This window comes from Pongo abelii, chromosome X (genome assembly GCF_028885655.2).
Source record: "Pongo abelii isolate AG06213 chromosome X, NHGRI_mPonAbe1-v2.0_pri, whole genome shotgun sequence".
NCBI lineage: Eukaryota > Metazoa > Chordata > Mammalia > Primates > Hominidae > Pongo > Pongo abelii.
Genome location: NC_072008.2, coordinates 38,375,137 through 38,390,794, shown reverse-complemented (window position 1 = coordinate 38,390,794; position 15,658 = coordinate 38,375,137). Strand labels below are relative to the sequence as shown.

The window sequence follows — 15,658 nt, the reverse complement described above, 5'->3', positions numbered from 1 at the left end:
GCCTCCCAAATAAACTATTTACACTTGAATCCTTATCTCAGGGTTTACTTCTTACACAAATGGTTCTGTGTGTTATCACAGGCTCTGCTGAGCCAGAACAAGTAGAAGGTTTCTGACCCATGTGGCCATTTCTGATTACAGCCATGAACGTCAATGTGGGCGTCAGAACGGCAGCTGCACTTCTGGATCAGTTTTATGAGAAAAGGAGACTCCTCATTGTGTCCACACCCACAGCCCGAAACCTCCTTTACCGGCTCCAGCTAGGAATGCTGCAGGTGAGTCCTCGAGGCAGGGCCAAGGTGGGAGGGAGACCTTTAACAGGAAGGGCCCAGCCATTTCACTAAAAGCAAAGGCCAGATTCAGTGCCTAATCCACTTACAGTGAGTTTCAGGAACTGGCACTTTAGAGCTACCACCATTCATTTCTGGTTCTGGGCCATAACCTGATTAACATTCACTCCTTAGAGTTAACCCAATCGTTTTCCAACTAATGATGTTTGTCTGTCTTCATTAGTAAGTCTAATTGACATGCTGTCCAGGCCTAGCCACAGAACAATTGTCTTTGCTGAACCTGTGCAGGATATGCCTGGCTGGAAGCAATCAGTTAGCTTCCTGCCCACATTTTTCTCCAGGGAATTTCTTTGAGTCAGAGGGTGACAGCCATTTTTTTTTAGAAAAGTGGTTCTCAACGTGTGATCCATGGACCGGACCAGCAGCATCAGCATCACCTGGGAGCTTGATAGACATGCCAATTCTCAGGGCCCCTCCCAGACCTACTGTGTCAGAATCTACACTTTTAACAAAATCTCCAGGTGATTCCTAAGCACTCTGAAGTTTGAGGGTCACTTTTCTGGGAAATGTGTCCTTCTCAGCTGTGTAAATTTTGTAGCTACTAAATGAGACAACCAACATCTTGGGTGTGTGGGGAAGGATGACTAGAAACTGTAAGGCTCAAACTAGAAGTTGCTTGCTTTTGTCCTGAGGCTGGTTTGCAAAAGAGTGGCCAACTTCACTGAATACTAAAGAGGCAGGATGTATGCTGTGCCATGGATACAGTGCTGCACATTTTTTTGAGACTATTTTATTCATTTATTACAGTGGATAGAACTAAGTGCTTAGAACAGTCTTGATTTAATCAAAGGCTACAATTTACTTCTCATGTCAGCATTAATAAAATGGATAATAATAAGTCTCTTTTCACTCTTCCCACGTACTTGAAGAATTGCCTATGAACTCTGAAGAGCCATATAAAATTTGTGTGAGCTCCCTTGATAGGAACGAAATTCATTGCATCTTTATCCCTGGTCCCCACCAGCTTACCTCCCCTTGTATCTCCTTGTCCAAGCCAGGGGCTTGCTCTTCAGAGAACACAAGCTTATACCTCTGTCTTTTGTGGGAAATTGGCATCACAGGCTATATTCCATGATCATGCATTTCCTCATCTCTTCTTATTCCATAGGAAAATGAATTAAGCCAAACAACTTGCTTTTCCTCTGTGTCAGCAAACTATGGTGACCCATGGCTAGTTTCGGTAAATTAACTTTTATTGGACACAGCCACAGTAATTCATTTGTGCATGATCTACAACTGCTTTTGCACTACAATGATGGAGTGAAGTGGTTAGGACAGAGGCCATCCAACCTTGCCAAGCCTGAAATACTCTGTGGCCCTTTACAGAGAAAGATTGCCATCGTTGCTCTAGTCTGTCCCATCCCTTCAGACACTTGCCAACTTAACAACTGGTTGGATAAGATATTTTATATCAAGATGTTTTGGTGTGACCTCCTCCTCCAAATATACTTACATTTGCATTTTAACCAGAGCCTTCAAAGAAAGGTTTGATTGACTTAGGCATTTCAGTGAGAGTAATACTAAAGTCTATTTCTAACTTTTTAAACTTTTCAACCAGTTCTGTAACCTCATATAGGGACGTTTCAGTGGAATTTTGGTAAAACATATTTGATGTTTTCGTCTTTCAAGACTTCAAAATTTCTTTTCCCATTTAGCCAAATTCATCATATTTGTCTTACATTCCTTTTTTTTTTTTATTTTTTTTTTATTGCCATTGCCATTCCTGATGAGCCCTCCTGACACGTGGTTGACTGGGCCACATTCCCAAGGTTCTTGCCAAGAGCCAGCTTAGAGGCTTGGAACCTTTTATCCTCTTTTCCCCTGGGATTGGGTGTGGAGGGCATAGGGCAGGGGAGTGTGGAGAGTGGAAACAGGGCAGAGAAGTGGACTCTGGAAATAGAGTAGTCTTCTCTCCTTGCAAAGAAAAAGTTAGAATCCTCTGGAGTGGTCTTGGACACTTTTTAGGAAATTTGACTCACTCAAGGTCTCACCCTGTCTGGAAATACATAGACTGCCCTTTTGCTTAGGTTTTCAAAATCCCACTGTCAAGCCATATCTGAATGATCCCTCTAGGAAAGGTATTTAGGTTTTATAGCCACTAGCTTAACCCCAACTTCTCATCTGTTTTCAGGACAGTTCAGAGTGAGCAAATAAACTTCCAGAGACAGGCCAGTGCTGCTTCTGTCAGTTTCTAGTTTGATAAGGATGTCTTTTTTAGCCATGCTCATACTTCCCCTGTTGGGTTTTCTTTTTCCCAGCAAGCGCAGTGTGGCCTTGATCTTCGACACATCACCGTGGTGGAGCTGGTGGGTGTGTTCCCGACTCTCATTGGCAGGATAGGAGCAAAGATTATGCCTCCAGCCCTAGCGCTGCAGCTCAGGTAGGGGGAAGTTCTGTTCTTTAATCTTATCCCCTATGAATGCACTTTTAGCTGATTAGGTTCCCTGGTTTCTTTCTATTCAGGACTGAGTTCAAGCAACCTTCAATGTTTAATTGCTTTTATTCTGGGAGTGTTATAACCATGCTAATCAGTATGTTGCTGTTTGTTCAAATAAACTGTGCAGTGGGTAATTACCAGTGTTTTCTTTCTTACTCCCTCCAGCCAACCGTTTTTGCTTCGTGTGTGTGTGTGTGTGTGTGTGTGTGTGTGGTTGGTGGAGGAAGGATGGCTAGGAGAGGAGGACTTGAAGAAAAGACTTAAGCAATCATTGGTCTTATTAGAAGAGCATGCATCCAATTAGTCTTTCCAGGCTTGGTCTCTTTTTTCTCCATGCTTCCAGAACACTTGTTCATACCTCTATTTTAACAATTATATTTTACTTTCATAACCCTTATAAAGTTGGAGCCATGGATTTTAGTCTCTGAATAATGATGTATTAAAGAAGCAGAATTCAACAACCAAAAGGTAATTTCAGAATAACCCAAATTTCTACTTGCATCTCTTGACCACTGTGAAATGGATAATTAGGCTAAAGCAAAACTCCTTAAAATCTTCCTTTCTCACCCAACCTTTTCTCTCACGCACTGCATGGGAGAGTACAGATCTCTGTTTTCAGGATCCCAGGCTGCTCCCTGTCTCTCAGGGTCTCAGGCAGTTACAAACATCTGGAACACATGGCTTCTGCAAAAGTGGGGAAATAGAGTAAAAACTCACACCGACTCCTTTATGCTTCATGTTGGAGGTGCCACACCTTGCTCACTCTCTTAGTTCATTGGCCAGAACTAGTTACATGATTGCAATTCACTTTTAAGGGAGGCTGGGAAATGCAGTCTTTCTGTATTGCCAGAAAGAAGAAAATGAAATGGGACTTGGTAAACCCTATCACACCTGTTCAGAGGGCACAGAAATTCCTTGAGTGGTTATATGATAGAAACATATCCTTAGCAAATGATGCTATAGATAGACACAATAGCTTCTTTCTCTAATTTCCCTGTTTTCCAGCTGCCTCTGACACATCCCATGTTTGATTTGTACCACTTTCCACCCAAAAAGATTCTGCCACATTCCCACCAAGGTGAAAAAAAAAAAAAACTCAGAGGGCCAGGATGAAAGAAAAATAAGATGATTCATGAGTTCTTTTTAGTCGGCTGATGAATGGAGAAGGCTGGGTACACTCATATGCTTTTGTTTTTGTTATATTTTACTGCATTTGCATGTAGCACCTCCCCATACCGACTTCAGTAGCAGAGCTTTCAAATATTTGCTACTCAGTACCTAGCATAGTAGCTGGCACCATGTTGGCGCTAAGTGGAGTAAATGACTCAAAATTTCATTGAAACAGCCTTACTATTTCCAGAGGTGATAATAGCTTTTAAAAGTATATTGTATATTTACAGTTAGTATACAAATACTTCAAGTTGAAGTGTACAAAACTTAAGACAGAGAGTTGTGTTGATATCTAAATATTTATGGTGAATATTTTCAAAGTAGGTTTTATGAAGCTGTTGCTTATTTAGAACTATTTGCTCATATCCTGTGTCAATGATTTTTTTAAAACTTGTTGCAGAATTTTCTGAATGGTCTTTGAATTGAATGTGTGTGTATGTGTGTGTGTATGTCATCTTCATAAAATCTTGATGTGATTTTAAACTGTTTAATCTACTTGAAGAACAGAAAAATGCGATTAAAAAATACTTGTCATTCAGATTGTATATATTGGGGCTACCATAGACTTCTATAGGCTGAAGATGATTTTTAAATACATTATGTCGTGGTTCTCAAACTTTTAGCCTCCATCAGAATCCCCTGGAGGGCTTGTTAAAATACGTATTGCTGGTGTCTACACTGTAGGCTCTAAACTGTGTTTCTGATTCAGTAGAATTTGCATTTCTAGTGAGCTCCCAAGAGACCACATGGTGAGGACCACTGGCCTAGTTTTTACCAAAGCCTTTACAGTTTTGAAATAGAATTTTTGCCCAGCAGCCTTCAAGGAAAGGGTCAATCACTATTTTGCAGCTGGATGATAATCCAGGTGAATGTCATGCAGAAATGATCACTCAGGTGCATTACCTAATGGATTCTGTGTCAGGCCGGCATGCCTGTCTTATCAAACATATCAGTGAGAAACAAAGAGCTTGGCAGAACTTTTTCCCTTTGAATTGGAAAGGTTTTTTTTTAGACACCTTGGAGTCTAGTGCAGAGGAAAAAAGATGATTTAGGCAAAGAATGGGAAGCGAAAGAGGAGAAGGAAAAGCATAATGCCTGCATAAGGTAAAAATTCTCTTGTCTGGCTATAAGACTATTTTCAAATAGCACCGAGGCCATGATAAAACCCTTGAAGGGAGTCAACAGAAAGAAGAGACTGGGTGCCTGGGGTTGCAGGGTCACCATCTACCTTCTTTCTTACCTTCATTTCTTTTTTATCTGGAGGTATGATCTGATTCATGCTTTCCAGAGGAATTTTCCAGCAATCTCAAGGAAGACAAGGACCAAGAAAGCCATAATTTCTATACCCACATTATTCTTTGAGTCTACAGTGTTCCCTGGAAGACTTTCCAGGAAGAACTCCTTCCAATCTGACGACAGACACATATGTAACTCAGACATACTGTCGGCATCACACCTCATCCCCGATTTTGTGTGGTGTTTGATCATTCATCCCCAAGATTTCTGTGGTCTTTTGGTCCTAGTGGGATGCATTCCTGTGGCTGCTGCTAGCCTGCTGATCCAACCACTCAGCTCTTCCCATGACAGTTTTCCCTCTTTACATTCTGTGTCAATCAAGGCACAAGACTTACACAGGAATGTGTGTGGTAGCAGATGGTGGCACCATGGTGGTGGTGGTGGGGGTTCCCATCCTAGTCTCACAAGCACTATAAAAAAAGGAATGCTCCAATTGGTCACCCTTTCCCACAGGCTTCAGCCACCACATTCCCTGTTCCTCTGTTTCCTGAGAGCTCCCTGTGCCAGAACTCCTCCATGCTCCCAAAAGAAAACTCAATACCCTTCCTCTTAAAGATGCAGAGCATTTTATCTCTTCATTCACACCTTACTTTGCAGCCTACATTCGCGTGTTCAGAACTCATTAATGCACTTTGCAGTCATCTACTTCTGAGCTCCCCTCTTAGCACTGCAGGAAACCTGGCAGAGGCATTGTCATGTCCTCTTTCTTTCATTTCTAGTCACTGGGAGTGAATTGGCAATTTAGCTCCCCACTGGTATAAAATACAAATTATTCTCTTCTTCCTTGAAACTCCCTCTTAAAAGGCAGAAAAAAAGTAATTTGTGTTCTATGTAATGATTTTTTAACCTTGATCTGTTTGTATGAGGGAAACATATTTTACTTTAAATCCAGATGGCAGTGTATATTCTGCCTCATACACAATCTCAAAATATCTAAACTGAAAAAAAAAATCTGGAGAAGAGACTGAGTGGGCTCATTTGTTCATTGGGCTCAGCTTATCTGTTTGTTTGCTTTCTCTAGCTATTCCCATCTAAATACGTTTGTGTTGATATAAAAATCATATTTTTTAGTTTAAATTCTAGTGTGGTACAGCAGAAAGAACACCAGACACTTGAAACCACCTCATATTCTTTTTTGGAATTATTTGGGGTACAAATTGTGATTAACCAAGTCAGAATACATGGGGTGTAGACCAAGCTCAATCCCTTATAACTCTGCAGTCCTGAGCTGGCCACTGAATAGGCCAGAACTCTCATGCTGGGAAATTATATCAATCAGCTTTACCTAGCCCAGAGTTTCTCAGCCTTGGCACTATTGCTATGTGGGAACAGGTAATTCTTTGTTTGGCGGGGAGAGTTGGCTGTGCATTGCAAGATGTTTAGCAGCATTCCTGGCCTCTACCCACTAAATGCCGGTCACATCTTCACTCTCCACTGTGACAACCAAAAATATCTCCAGACATGGCCAAATTTCCCCTGGGGGTAGGGAGCAAAATCACCCCTGTTCATAATCACTGACTTTGTCCTAGTGTGTATGTGGTCATGCAACACTAGTCAGCAAACGTGGGTTTTGGGTTGATTCCAAATTTGGATTGATTCCAATTTAATAAAAAATCTGTTAGCCTTGTATGCACCTTGTACCAAATGTTGGTATATGACACCATTGTACGCCTGAAGTCTTCCTGACTATAATCTAAAACTAAAGCAGTGCTTTTCAACCTCTCATGTACATACCAGTCATCTGGGGATCTTGATAATAATGCAGACACTAATTCAGTAGGTTTGGGGTTGGGCATGAGAGTCTCCATTTCTAGCAAGTTCTCATGTGATGCTGCTGGTCCAAGGGTCACAGTTTGAGTAGACAGGGTCTAAAGGATGATTCAGTCCTTCATTGTATCAAAGCTTTCTCTGCACACTGTCACAGTAGGGCTCTGGTTGATCCACCAGGACCCTTGGGAGTCATGGTTTGACTTAGTCTCCTCTTTTCTTTGTCTGCTGCAGGCTGTTGCTGCGAATCCCACTCTACTCCTTCAGTATGGTGCTAGTGGATAAGCATGGCATGGACAAAGAGCGCTATGTCTCCCTGGTGATGCCTGTGGCCCTGTTCAACCTGATTGACACTTTTCCCTTGAGAAAAGAAGAGATGGTCCTACAAGCCGAAATGGGCCAGACCTGTAACACCTGACATGATGGTTCCTCTCTTGGCGGTTCCTCTTCATTGTCTACATAGTGACGTGCACACGGGAAAGCCTTAAAAATATCCTTGATGTACAGATTTTTATTTGTAATTTTAAAAGTCTATTTTATTATGAGCTTTCTTTGCACTTAAAAATTAGCATGCTGCTTTTTGTACTTGGAAGTGTTTCAAAAAATTATATGACTATATTTACTCTTTCTAACTTTCTTTTTACTCCATCATGGCCGGTTGATTTTGTAGAGAAATTAGAACCCATAACCATACACGGGCTATCAACATGTTATTCAATGTGACACCTAACTCTTTTCTATTTTGTTTTTTAAATAAGACTTTTATTAATAAAATGTTTTGGAGCAAATTTAGTAGAACTCACTTTGTTTATCAAGCACCAGCCATACTTGTTCAGTGTGGTCAGTGGTTTTAGGATTGTGATTCTTAGTGGTGTTTTAAGAATGGAAAAAATTTAATTAGTCTTTTTAGGAGCTCTGCTGAGCTGGGAGAGAGCTGAGCTGTCAGGTGTTCAAGTAGCCAATTAAAGCCACAAGCTGAAAATGAAAGAGTTAAGCCTTCAGTCACAGTCTAAAACCAGAGGAAGCATCAACTTCACTGTTCCATTTTCCCTGTGGGACAGCACGCTGGTCAAGATTCAAGTGGAGCAGCACAGACGTGGGGTCATCTTTCTGTTGAGGGAGCCCCGAACAAAAGGCTCTGGCAGTTTTACGAACCCTGGAGTCTTGTGGTGGGGTAGGAGGGGAAAAGTCCTGGGCACTGAGGCAGAGTGAAGGACAGTATCTTCAATTTTTTTCCCTTTTCCTTACCCCATAAGATCTCAGCAGAGGAACCTGAAGACCTCTTGCCCAAGGCCTCAGATAAAGGGCCTAGAAATGAAGGCACAGGGCTAGGAATGTAAATATGTGAAACAGCATGATTGGCCAGGGGGTCTGAGTCTTTGACTGCAACACCCCACAGAAACTGCCATACGCTGGCTGTGCAACAAGTCTGGTGTGTGGAGGGCAGCTTTCCTGGTGAAGCCTGCCAGGTAAAGTCTTTGTCATCGCCTATGATCAGGCCTGAAAAATCACACATTGGTTTTTAGCCAGTAGCCAGACTCCTCAATTCTCCCATGCAAATCTTGAAATTTTTCCTCCATTTTCAGAATATCAGTTTGGTTCACAATCTATTCCTAAACAAAATGACTAAGTGAATGATGTTTCCCACTGGTTTCCCACTGAAAATCTTGCAGAACTTTTCTGTGCACCTTTTGGACCTTATAGAAACAATAGATACATTCTAACATGCAGAGATTTAACACAGAAAGCAGATTTAATAATTTTTTTTGAATATTAGGCAGGGCGATTGCTGAACTGCCAATAGGTTTACACTCTATTTACAAACATGAGTTTGTTCACAGAGCATACTAGAAGCCACTTTTTGACTTCTGTCTTCTTCAGATGTATCAGAAAGGTCAATGGCATGGCTCATAGAGGAATGTCAAATAGTGACCAATTGGAAACCATGAAAAGTTCAAGAGGGGTTGGAAGAGGGTAAAGGATAAAAGACTACAAATTAGGTTCAGTGTACACTGCTCAGGTGATGGGCGCACCAAAATCTCACAAATCACCACTAAAGAACTTACTCATGTAACCAAACAGCCACCTGTTCTCCAAAAACTTATGGAAATAAAAGAAAAAAGGAAAAGTTCAAGAGATCATTTGTTGCAATTAAGCAAGCATATATCTGCCTCTACCTTTGTTAAAGCTCTCTTGCTTTGACAAGTCAGCCTGTGCCCTTTGCCCCATACCCTGAAAGGTTCACACCTTGAAGATGAGCTGACATTTAAGGAACTACTTGGATTCCTTCAAACCAATTTACCTGATGACTTGGAATATTGCAAGCACTTTTTCCAACAAGATCAACAGACTATTTGAAGATCAATGAATCCGCTATGGTATTTTAAAAGTAAATACCCTGCATCAAAATTTGGGGACATTTCTAAAGATTAATTAATAGCCTCTTTCTAGAGAACCGGTTTCCCACTGGAAACCTTGCAGAACTTTTCTATGTACCTTTTGGACCTAATAAAAACAAACAAACAAAAAAACCAATTCCTAGTTCTGCTTGCTTACAGTTTGGTACTGCAGAACTTCTACACATGCATGCAGGTTGTAGTATACACACACACACACACACACACACACACACACACATATATATATACACATATATATGTATATATATACATATATGTATCTCCAGATATAGTTGTTGTCTGTCGGAGATTAGTCCAACAGAAACCGTTATTAGAAATCTAGTAGCGAAGGATGAACTAGAAGGTGGAAGAGTCCAGTCCATTCACAGAGAACTGCAGATTTACCTCTACAAACTCTCAACTCTTGAGTTTAGATCATTGGAGTGGGCAGTGAAGGAGAGGAAAGGCAGTGCACATTGAAGCAAGGATTAATGCTCAGGATGTTGATACCTATACTATTCCTGCAGTAAAAATTACCCCAAAAATCAGTGTCTTAAAACAACAAACATTATCTCTCACAATTTCTGTGGGTCAGGGATTTGGGAGCAACTTAGCTGGCCAGTTCTGGCTTGGAGTCTCTCTTGAGATTGCTGTCATATCTTGGCTGGGACTGCAGTCAAAGGATTGACTGGGGCTGGAGAATCTGCTTCCATGGTGGCTCACTCACATGACTGGCAAGTTGGTGCTGGTCGTTGGAAGAGATCTCTGTTTGTCCCCACATGGATTTCTCCACAGAGTGTTGCACGAATGTTCTCATAACATGGTAGTTGGCTTCCTCTGGTAGAAGTGATCCAAGAAAGGGCAAAATGGAAGAGGCAATATCTTTTACAACATAGTCTCAAAAGGCACACACTGTTACTTCCACAGTATCCTGTGGGCCCAACAGATCAGCCCTATACAATGGGGAAGAGGACAACATAATAGGATGGCTACTAAGGGGTAAAGATCACCGGGGCCTATTTTGAAGGCTAGCTTATGCTGGTTCCCATAGCTGCTGACAACTTCTTAACTGGGGACATGGCTATTTATTTATTTATTGGCATAAATTTAGAGGGTACAAGTGCAATTTTGTGACATGGATATGTTGCATAGTGGTGAAGTCTAGGCTTTTGGTATCATTATCACCCAAATAGTGTACACATTATACCCATTTAGTAATTTCTCATTTCTCATCCCCACCCACCCTCACCCTTCTGAAACTCTACTATTATTCCACACTCTATGTCCATGTACACACATTATTTAGCTTCCACTTATAAGTGAGAACATATAGTATTTGACTTTCTGTTTCTGAGTTAGTTTACTTAATGGCCTCCAGTTCCATCCATGTTGTTGCAAAGGACATGATTTCATTCTTTTTGTTATGGCTGAATAGTATTCCACTGTGTGTGTGTGTGTGTGTGTATCACATTTTCTCTATCCAATCATCTGTTGATGCACACTTAAATTGATTTTTGCTCTTGTGAATAGTGCAGCTGTAAATGTACAAGTGCAAGTGTCTTTTTGTATAATGATTTCTTTTCCTTTGGGTATATACACAGGGGTGGGATTGCTGGATCAAATGGCAGTTTTATTTTTAGTTCTTTGAGAAATCTCCATATTGTTTTCCATACAGGTTGGATTAATTTACAATTCCACCAACAATGTATAAGGATTCCCTTCTCTCCACATCCTCACCAACATCTTTTATTTATTTGACGTTTTAATAATGGGGGACATGGCTTCTTTATGGTAGAAAACATGGAGTAGCTCTAGAATAAACAAATATAATTGTGGCTTCCCAAATTGGTAGGAAAATTCCCAATTTTACAGCTTCTTAGCAGTTCTCTTGGCAGTCCCAGGTGGTTTAGGGACTTTTTTATGCAAGGTCAGCATAAAGTCTATTTTTTTAGCCTTCCACTCCAGATAAGAACAAAATCCTTTCTCTTTGAACTAGCTTGCGTTGACTCCATTCTCTGTAATTAAGTCCTTAATGATACAGACAGTAAAATTAAAAGTGTAGTCTTGAAACACTGGATTTCTTGGACTTCTCTTCCTTGCAATTCCACAGTTAATAGTGATATCAAGCATCTCTTGAAGACATATCTTATAAGCCATGATAAAATCATTCAGTACAACTGACCATTTTCCTTCAGCAATGCTTAGTCACACAGGTTGAGGAAGAGAGAAGGCATACTGAAAGACTAATCTGGGGGTAGATGGTTGTGACAAAGGTATGGTGGCAGGACAAGGGGAGGGAGTTGGTTGTAGTATTGAGAAAATGGATTGTGTGATTACACACAAAGACAAGAGTTAGTCTAAAAAGAAACTTGGGAGGCAGAGGCAAGAGAATGGCGTGAACCCGGGAGGTGGAGCTTGCAGCGAGCCAAGATTGCGCCACTGCACTCCAGCCTGGGCGACAGAGCGAGACTCCATCTCAAAAACAAAAACAAAAACAAAAACAAAAATCAGTAGTGGCACTGACCTATTCAAAGAATATAGGGAAAGGCTAATGATCCTAATGTGGTTTAAGAGTGAATATAATCAGTATAAAGATACGAGAGATTTGGAAGAGATGAAGAAAATATTGAAATTGTGATGTCAGGAAGTTGAATAAATTATCCATATGGGTGATGTGGATACTGGCAGGAGTTAAGGCAAAGGAGATAAGTGAGAGTCAAATTCCAAGGATATATAGAGTGGAGGAGATAACTGTGCATAGATAGGTGACTGTAAGGAGAGCATAATGGAAAGTGATATGGTAGATGGCAGGATTCTCAGAGAAGGTCTTTTGCTCAGATTAGGAAAGAATGATCCATTAAGAAGGAGCTGTGGGGAATTGAGCAGATGTTGACATTACCTCTCAACCAAGTGATGTTAAAGTATGAAAGAGCAACATGCTGTAAGAAAAGTGACAAAGAGGAAAACAAGAATTTACTCAAGAATATTTTGAAAAGATACTAAAGCTATAGGAAGGTGCTATGGTTTGGATATATGACTCCTCTAAGTCTCATGTTGAAATTTGATTCCCAGTGTTGAAAGTGGGGTCTAATGCGAGATGTTTGGGTCATAGGGACATATCCCTCCTGTATGGCTTGGTGTCATCCTGGCAGTAAGGAGTGAGTTGTTCCTGTTAGTTCCTGTGAGAATTCTCCTGAGAACTGGTCATCAAAAAGAGCCTCCAACTGAACTCCCCTCTCCCTTGCTTCCTGTCTTGCCATGTGTTCTCTGTACATACCAGGTCCCCTTCGCCTTCCTCCACAAGTGGAAGCAGTATGAGGCCCTCATCAGAAGCAGATGCTGGCTCTATGCTTCTTGTACAGCCTGCAGAACCATGAACAAAGTAAACCTCTTTTCTTTATAAATTATCCAGCCTCAGCTATTCCTTTATAGCAACACAAATGGACTAAGACAAAAGGTCACTTTACTATGAAATGTGTGTGTGTGTGTGTGTATGTGTGTGTGTGTGTGTGTGCGTATGTGTGGCAATAGTCCAGAGGCATCAAAGTCTGGAAGAGAGTTGGGCTAGGGGACACTCAGAGCAGTATGAGAATGAGACAACAACAAGACCAGTGAGGGAGACAGCTCATGCCCGTAACTGGAGGATTATAGACATCAGAGACATGGATGAACTTGATAGGCTTTGAGGTTTCCATTTTCAGAGGACAATTGTTTTAGTGCCAGAACTGACATTCCTTGTGATTCCTGTGTAACCTATCTTAGACACCGAGACAGGAAGAGTCAGGTCCAGCCCCCTACCATGACCAGAACTGACCTTATGGTGGAGGCTGGACCTGGTTCTTCCCGCCTTGAGGTGTCTAGCACAGGTTACACAGGAATCATCATGAACTCCACAAGGAGACAGGACTTCCCAGAGAGTATTTGGTTCTATGTGTGGGGCAGGGAAACTCAAAAAGAGCCTGCTGCTGTTGTCAAAAGGCAAGAATATTTTCAGAGGTAACCGAGGTAATATTTTTAAAAATATCCTTTCATCTTTTGATGAACTCTTAGTTTGATTCCTTATCTTGGCTATTGTGAATAATGCCATAATAAACATGGGAGTGCAGCTATGTCTTCAACACACTGATTTTATTAGATTGTAAGACAATTGGCCAGGTGTGGTGGCTCACATCTGTAATTACAGCACTTTGGGAGGTCAAGGTGAGAGGATTGCTTGAGCCCAGGAAATCAAGACCATCCTGGGCCAACATAGCAGGACCCTGTCTCTATAAAAAATGTTTAAAAATCATCTGGCTGTGGAGGCATACACCTGTGGTCCCAGATACTTGGAAGGCTGAGGTGAGAGGATCACTCGAGCCTGGGAGGCTGAGGCTGCAATGAGTTGTGATCACGACACTGCATTCCAGCTTGGGTGACAGATTGAGACCCTGTCTAAAAAAAAAAAAAAAAAAAGATTGTGAGACAATTGGATGTGTTATGATGGCCCTTGGCCCAACATCAGAACCACCCTGGCAAGAGGATATGAAACCAGACTTGCTGAGTGGATTGTGGGGAAAAAGATTTTATAGAACACTGCACAGATGGAGGAGGATATTTTGTTCAATGGTCTGGTATGGCTCTGCTGTCACCCCACAGATGAGAACGTGGCCTTGCTAATCTTAGTTCAAAATGAGAAGAGACAGGAATTAAATTTCATTTAATGGCAGACTACCCCATATCATACTAACCTCCCTGCTGATAACAATTATAACTCTGGACAAAATAAAGAAAGAGAAGTTACTGGAACTCATTGGCACTCAATCAAAAGCAGGCAGAGACTGAAAGAACTATGACCTTGAAAGAATGTAAGCACATTGGGTAACATGCACATTTGATTGGCTTTTCCCTTGAGGAATTTTCCATTTGCTAGTGTACTGGGTGTGGAACTCAAGCAGAAGGCTGTACTCTTACTGGGCTGAGGATTCAGAGGATGAAGGCAGGATGACCGGATAGTGTGGAAATGGAGGAGATATGTGAAAGGAGAAAGCCAGTGGGTGGGATTTGGGAGGGGGAACCCAAATGTGCATATAAATTGCCCTCAAATGTTTAACTGACCCCTGAGCTGTGCATGCACAGAGTGAGGCTACAAGAACTCCAGGAAGAAAACAAAATAGCTGAAGGGAAAGACCTGAGCTGAGCCGTGATCTCAGCAGCTGATCTGTGCTGGAGGGATAGTTTGGAGGTCAAATCCTTTCAAGTTAAAGGAGCTCAGTGAACAGGTTAGGCTTCCACTGAAAATTCAGGACTACTCTTCAAAAGTAAAGAACAAGGCTCAGGATTAAGTTAAATCAAAGTAGACCTCCTTAACAAAGCCTAAAATCAAGCTTCCACAACATCAAGCTGGGTGAATTAGTAATTTAACTGTCTGCAAAAACAAAAATGTGAACAGCCTAGGTCTATAAAAATTTCCTTAAACCAGCAGTTCTCAAACCTTTGAAGGATTCCAAAGTACTTTTCTTTATGTGGGTTACATCTCTCAATATTTACCAGGTTAGGAATCAAAACAGAGAAATTTTAAAAATTATATTTCGATGCATTTCAAAAAATAAATTTATTGCATGATGATGTAGATAACATATTTTTGAGAAAATCTAAGTGTGTTTTACAAAACAAAAAAGTGAGATGAGCAGCATTATTTTACATTTTTGCAAGTCTTTTCAAAGTCTGGCATAATAGAAGATAGCTAGTTTCTCATATATGCTTTCCTATTCAGTCTCTTGCAATATGTTATTTTGATTGAAATATAAGAAGAAAATCTGGCTTCACAGATATGTATATATATATATATATACACACACACACACATATATACACACACACACACATATATGTATTTGGAAAAGGGAGGAGTATTTTAATAGCCTATTTAGATAACTGTGAATATTTTTTTGACACTTCACCAAAAGTCAACAAGTGGTAGTTCCTTAAAGACTAATGGTGATATGAAAACTCTTTGTACTCTGTTGCATTAAAATCCATTGGTCTATCTTGCACTTTGAATGTATCTTTTATCTATGCACAATTTTGTAACTCATGCATCCATCATTTAGAAAACACTGGTTCACTGAATCAAGTAGCTCTTCCAAAGATTGATAAATTTTGTTACACAATATTAGAATATCACATTAATAGATTAATGTCATCACCAATCTTATCAGAAAAGTGTGTATTAGGAAGCTGTCACAGTCACAATGGTGGAT

General features: G+C 40.8%; 1 protein-coding gene across 2 annotated transcripts in view; it reads left to right on the top strand.

The window, feature by feature from the left end:
* SRPX (sushi repeat containing protein X-linked) overlaps positions 1-7,808 on the top strand; it is a 75,329-nt gene extending 67,521 nt beyond the window's left edge. For both annotated transcript variants that reach the window (XM_002831520.6, XM_063721078.1), the window contains 3 exons: positions 142-275; positions 2,609-2,730; positions 7,255-7,808. In XM_002831520.6, coding sequence (XP_002831566.1) covers positions 142-275; positions 2,609-2,730; positions 7,255-7,438 — 440 coding nt within the window. In that variant the 3' untranslated portion in view covers positions 7,439-7,808. The remainder of the gene's footprint in view (positions 1-141; positions 276-2,608; positions 2,731-7,254) is intronic.
* The last annotated feature ends 7,850 nt before the right edge of the window (positions 7,809-15,658 follow it).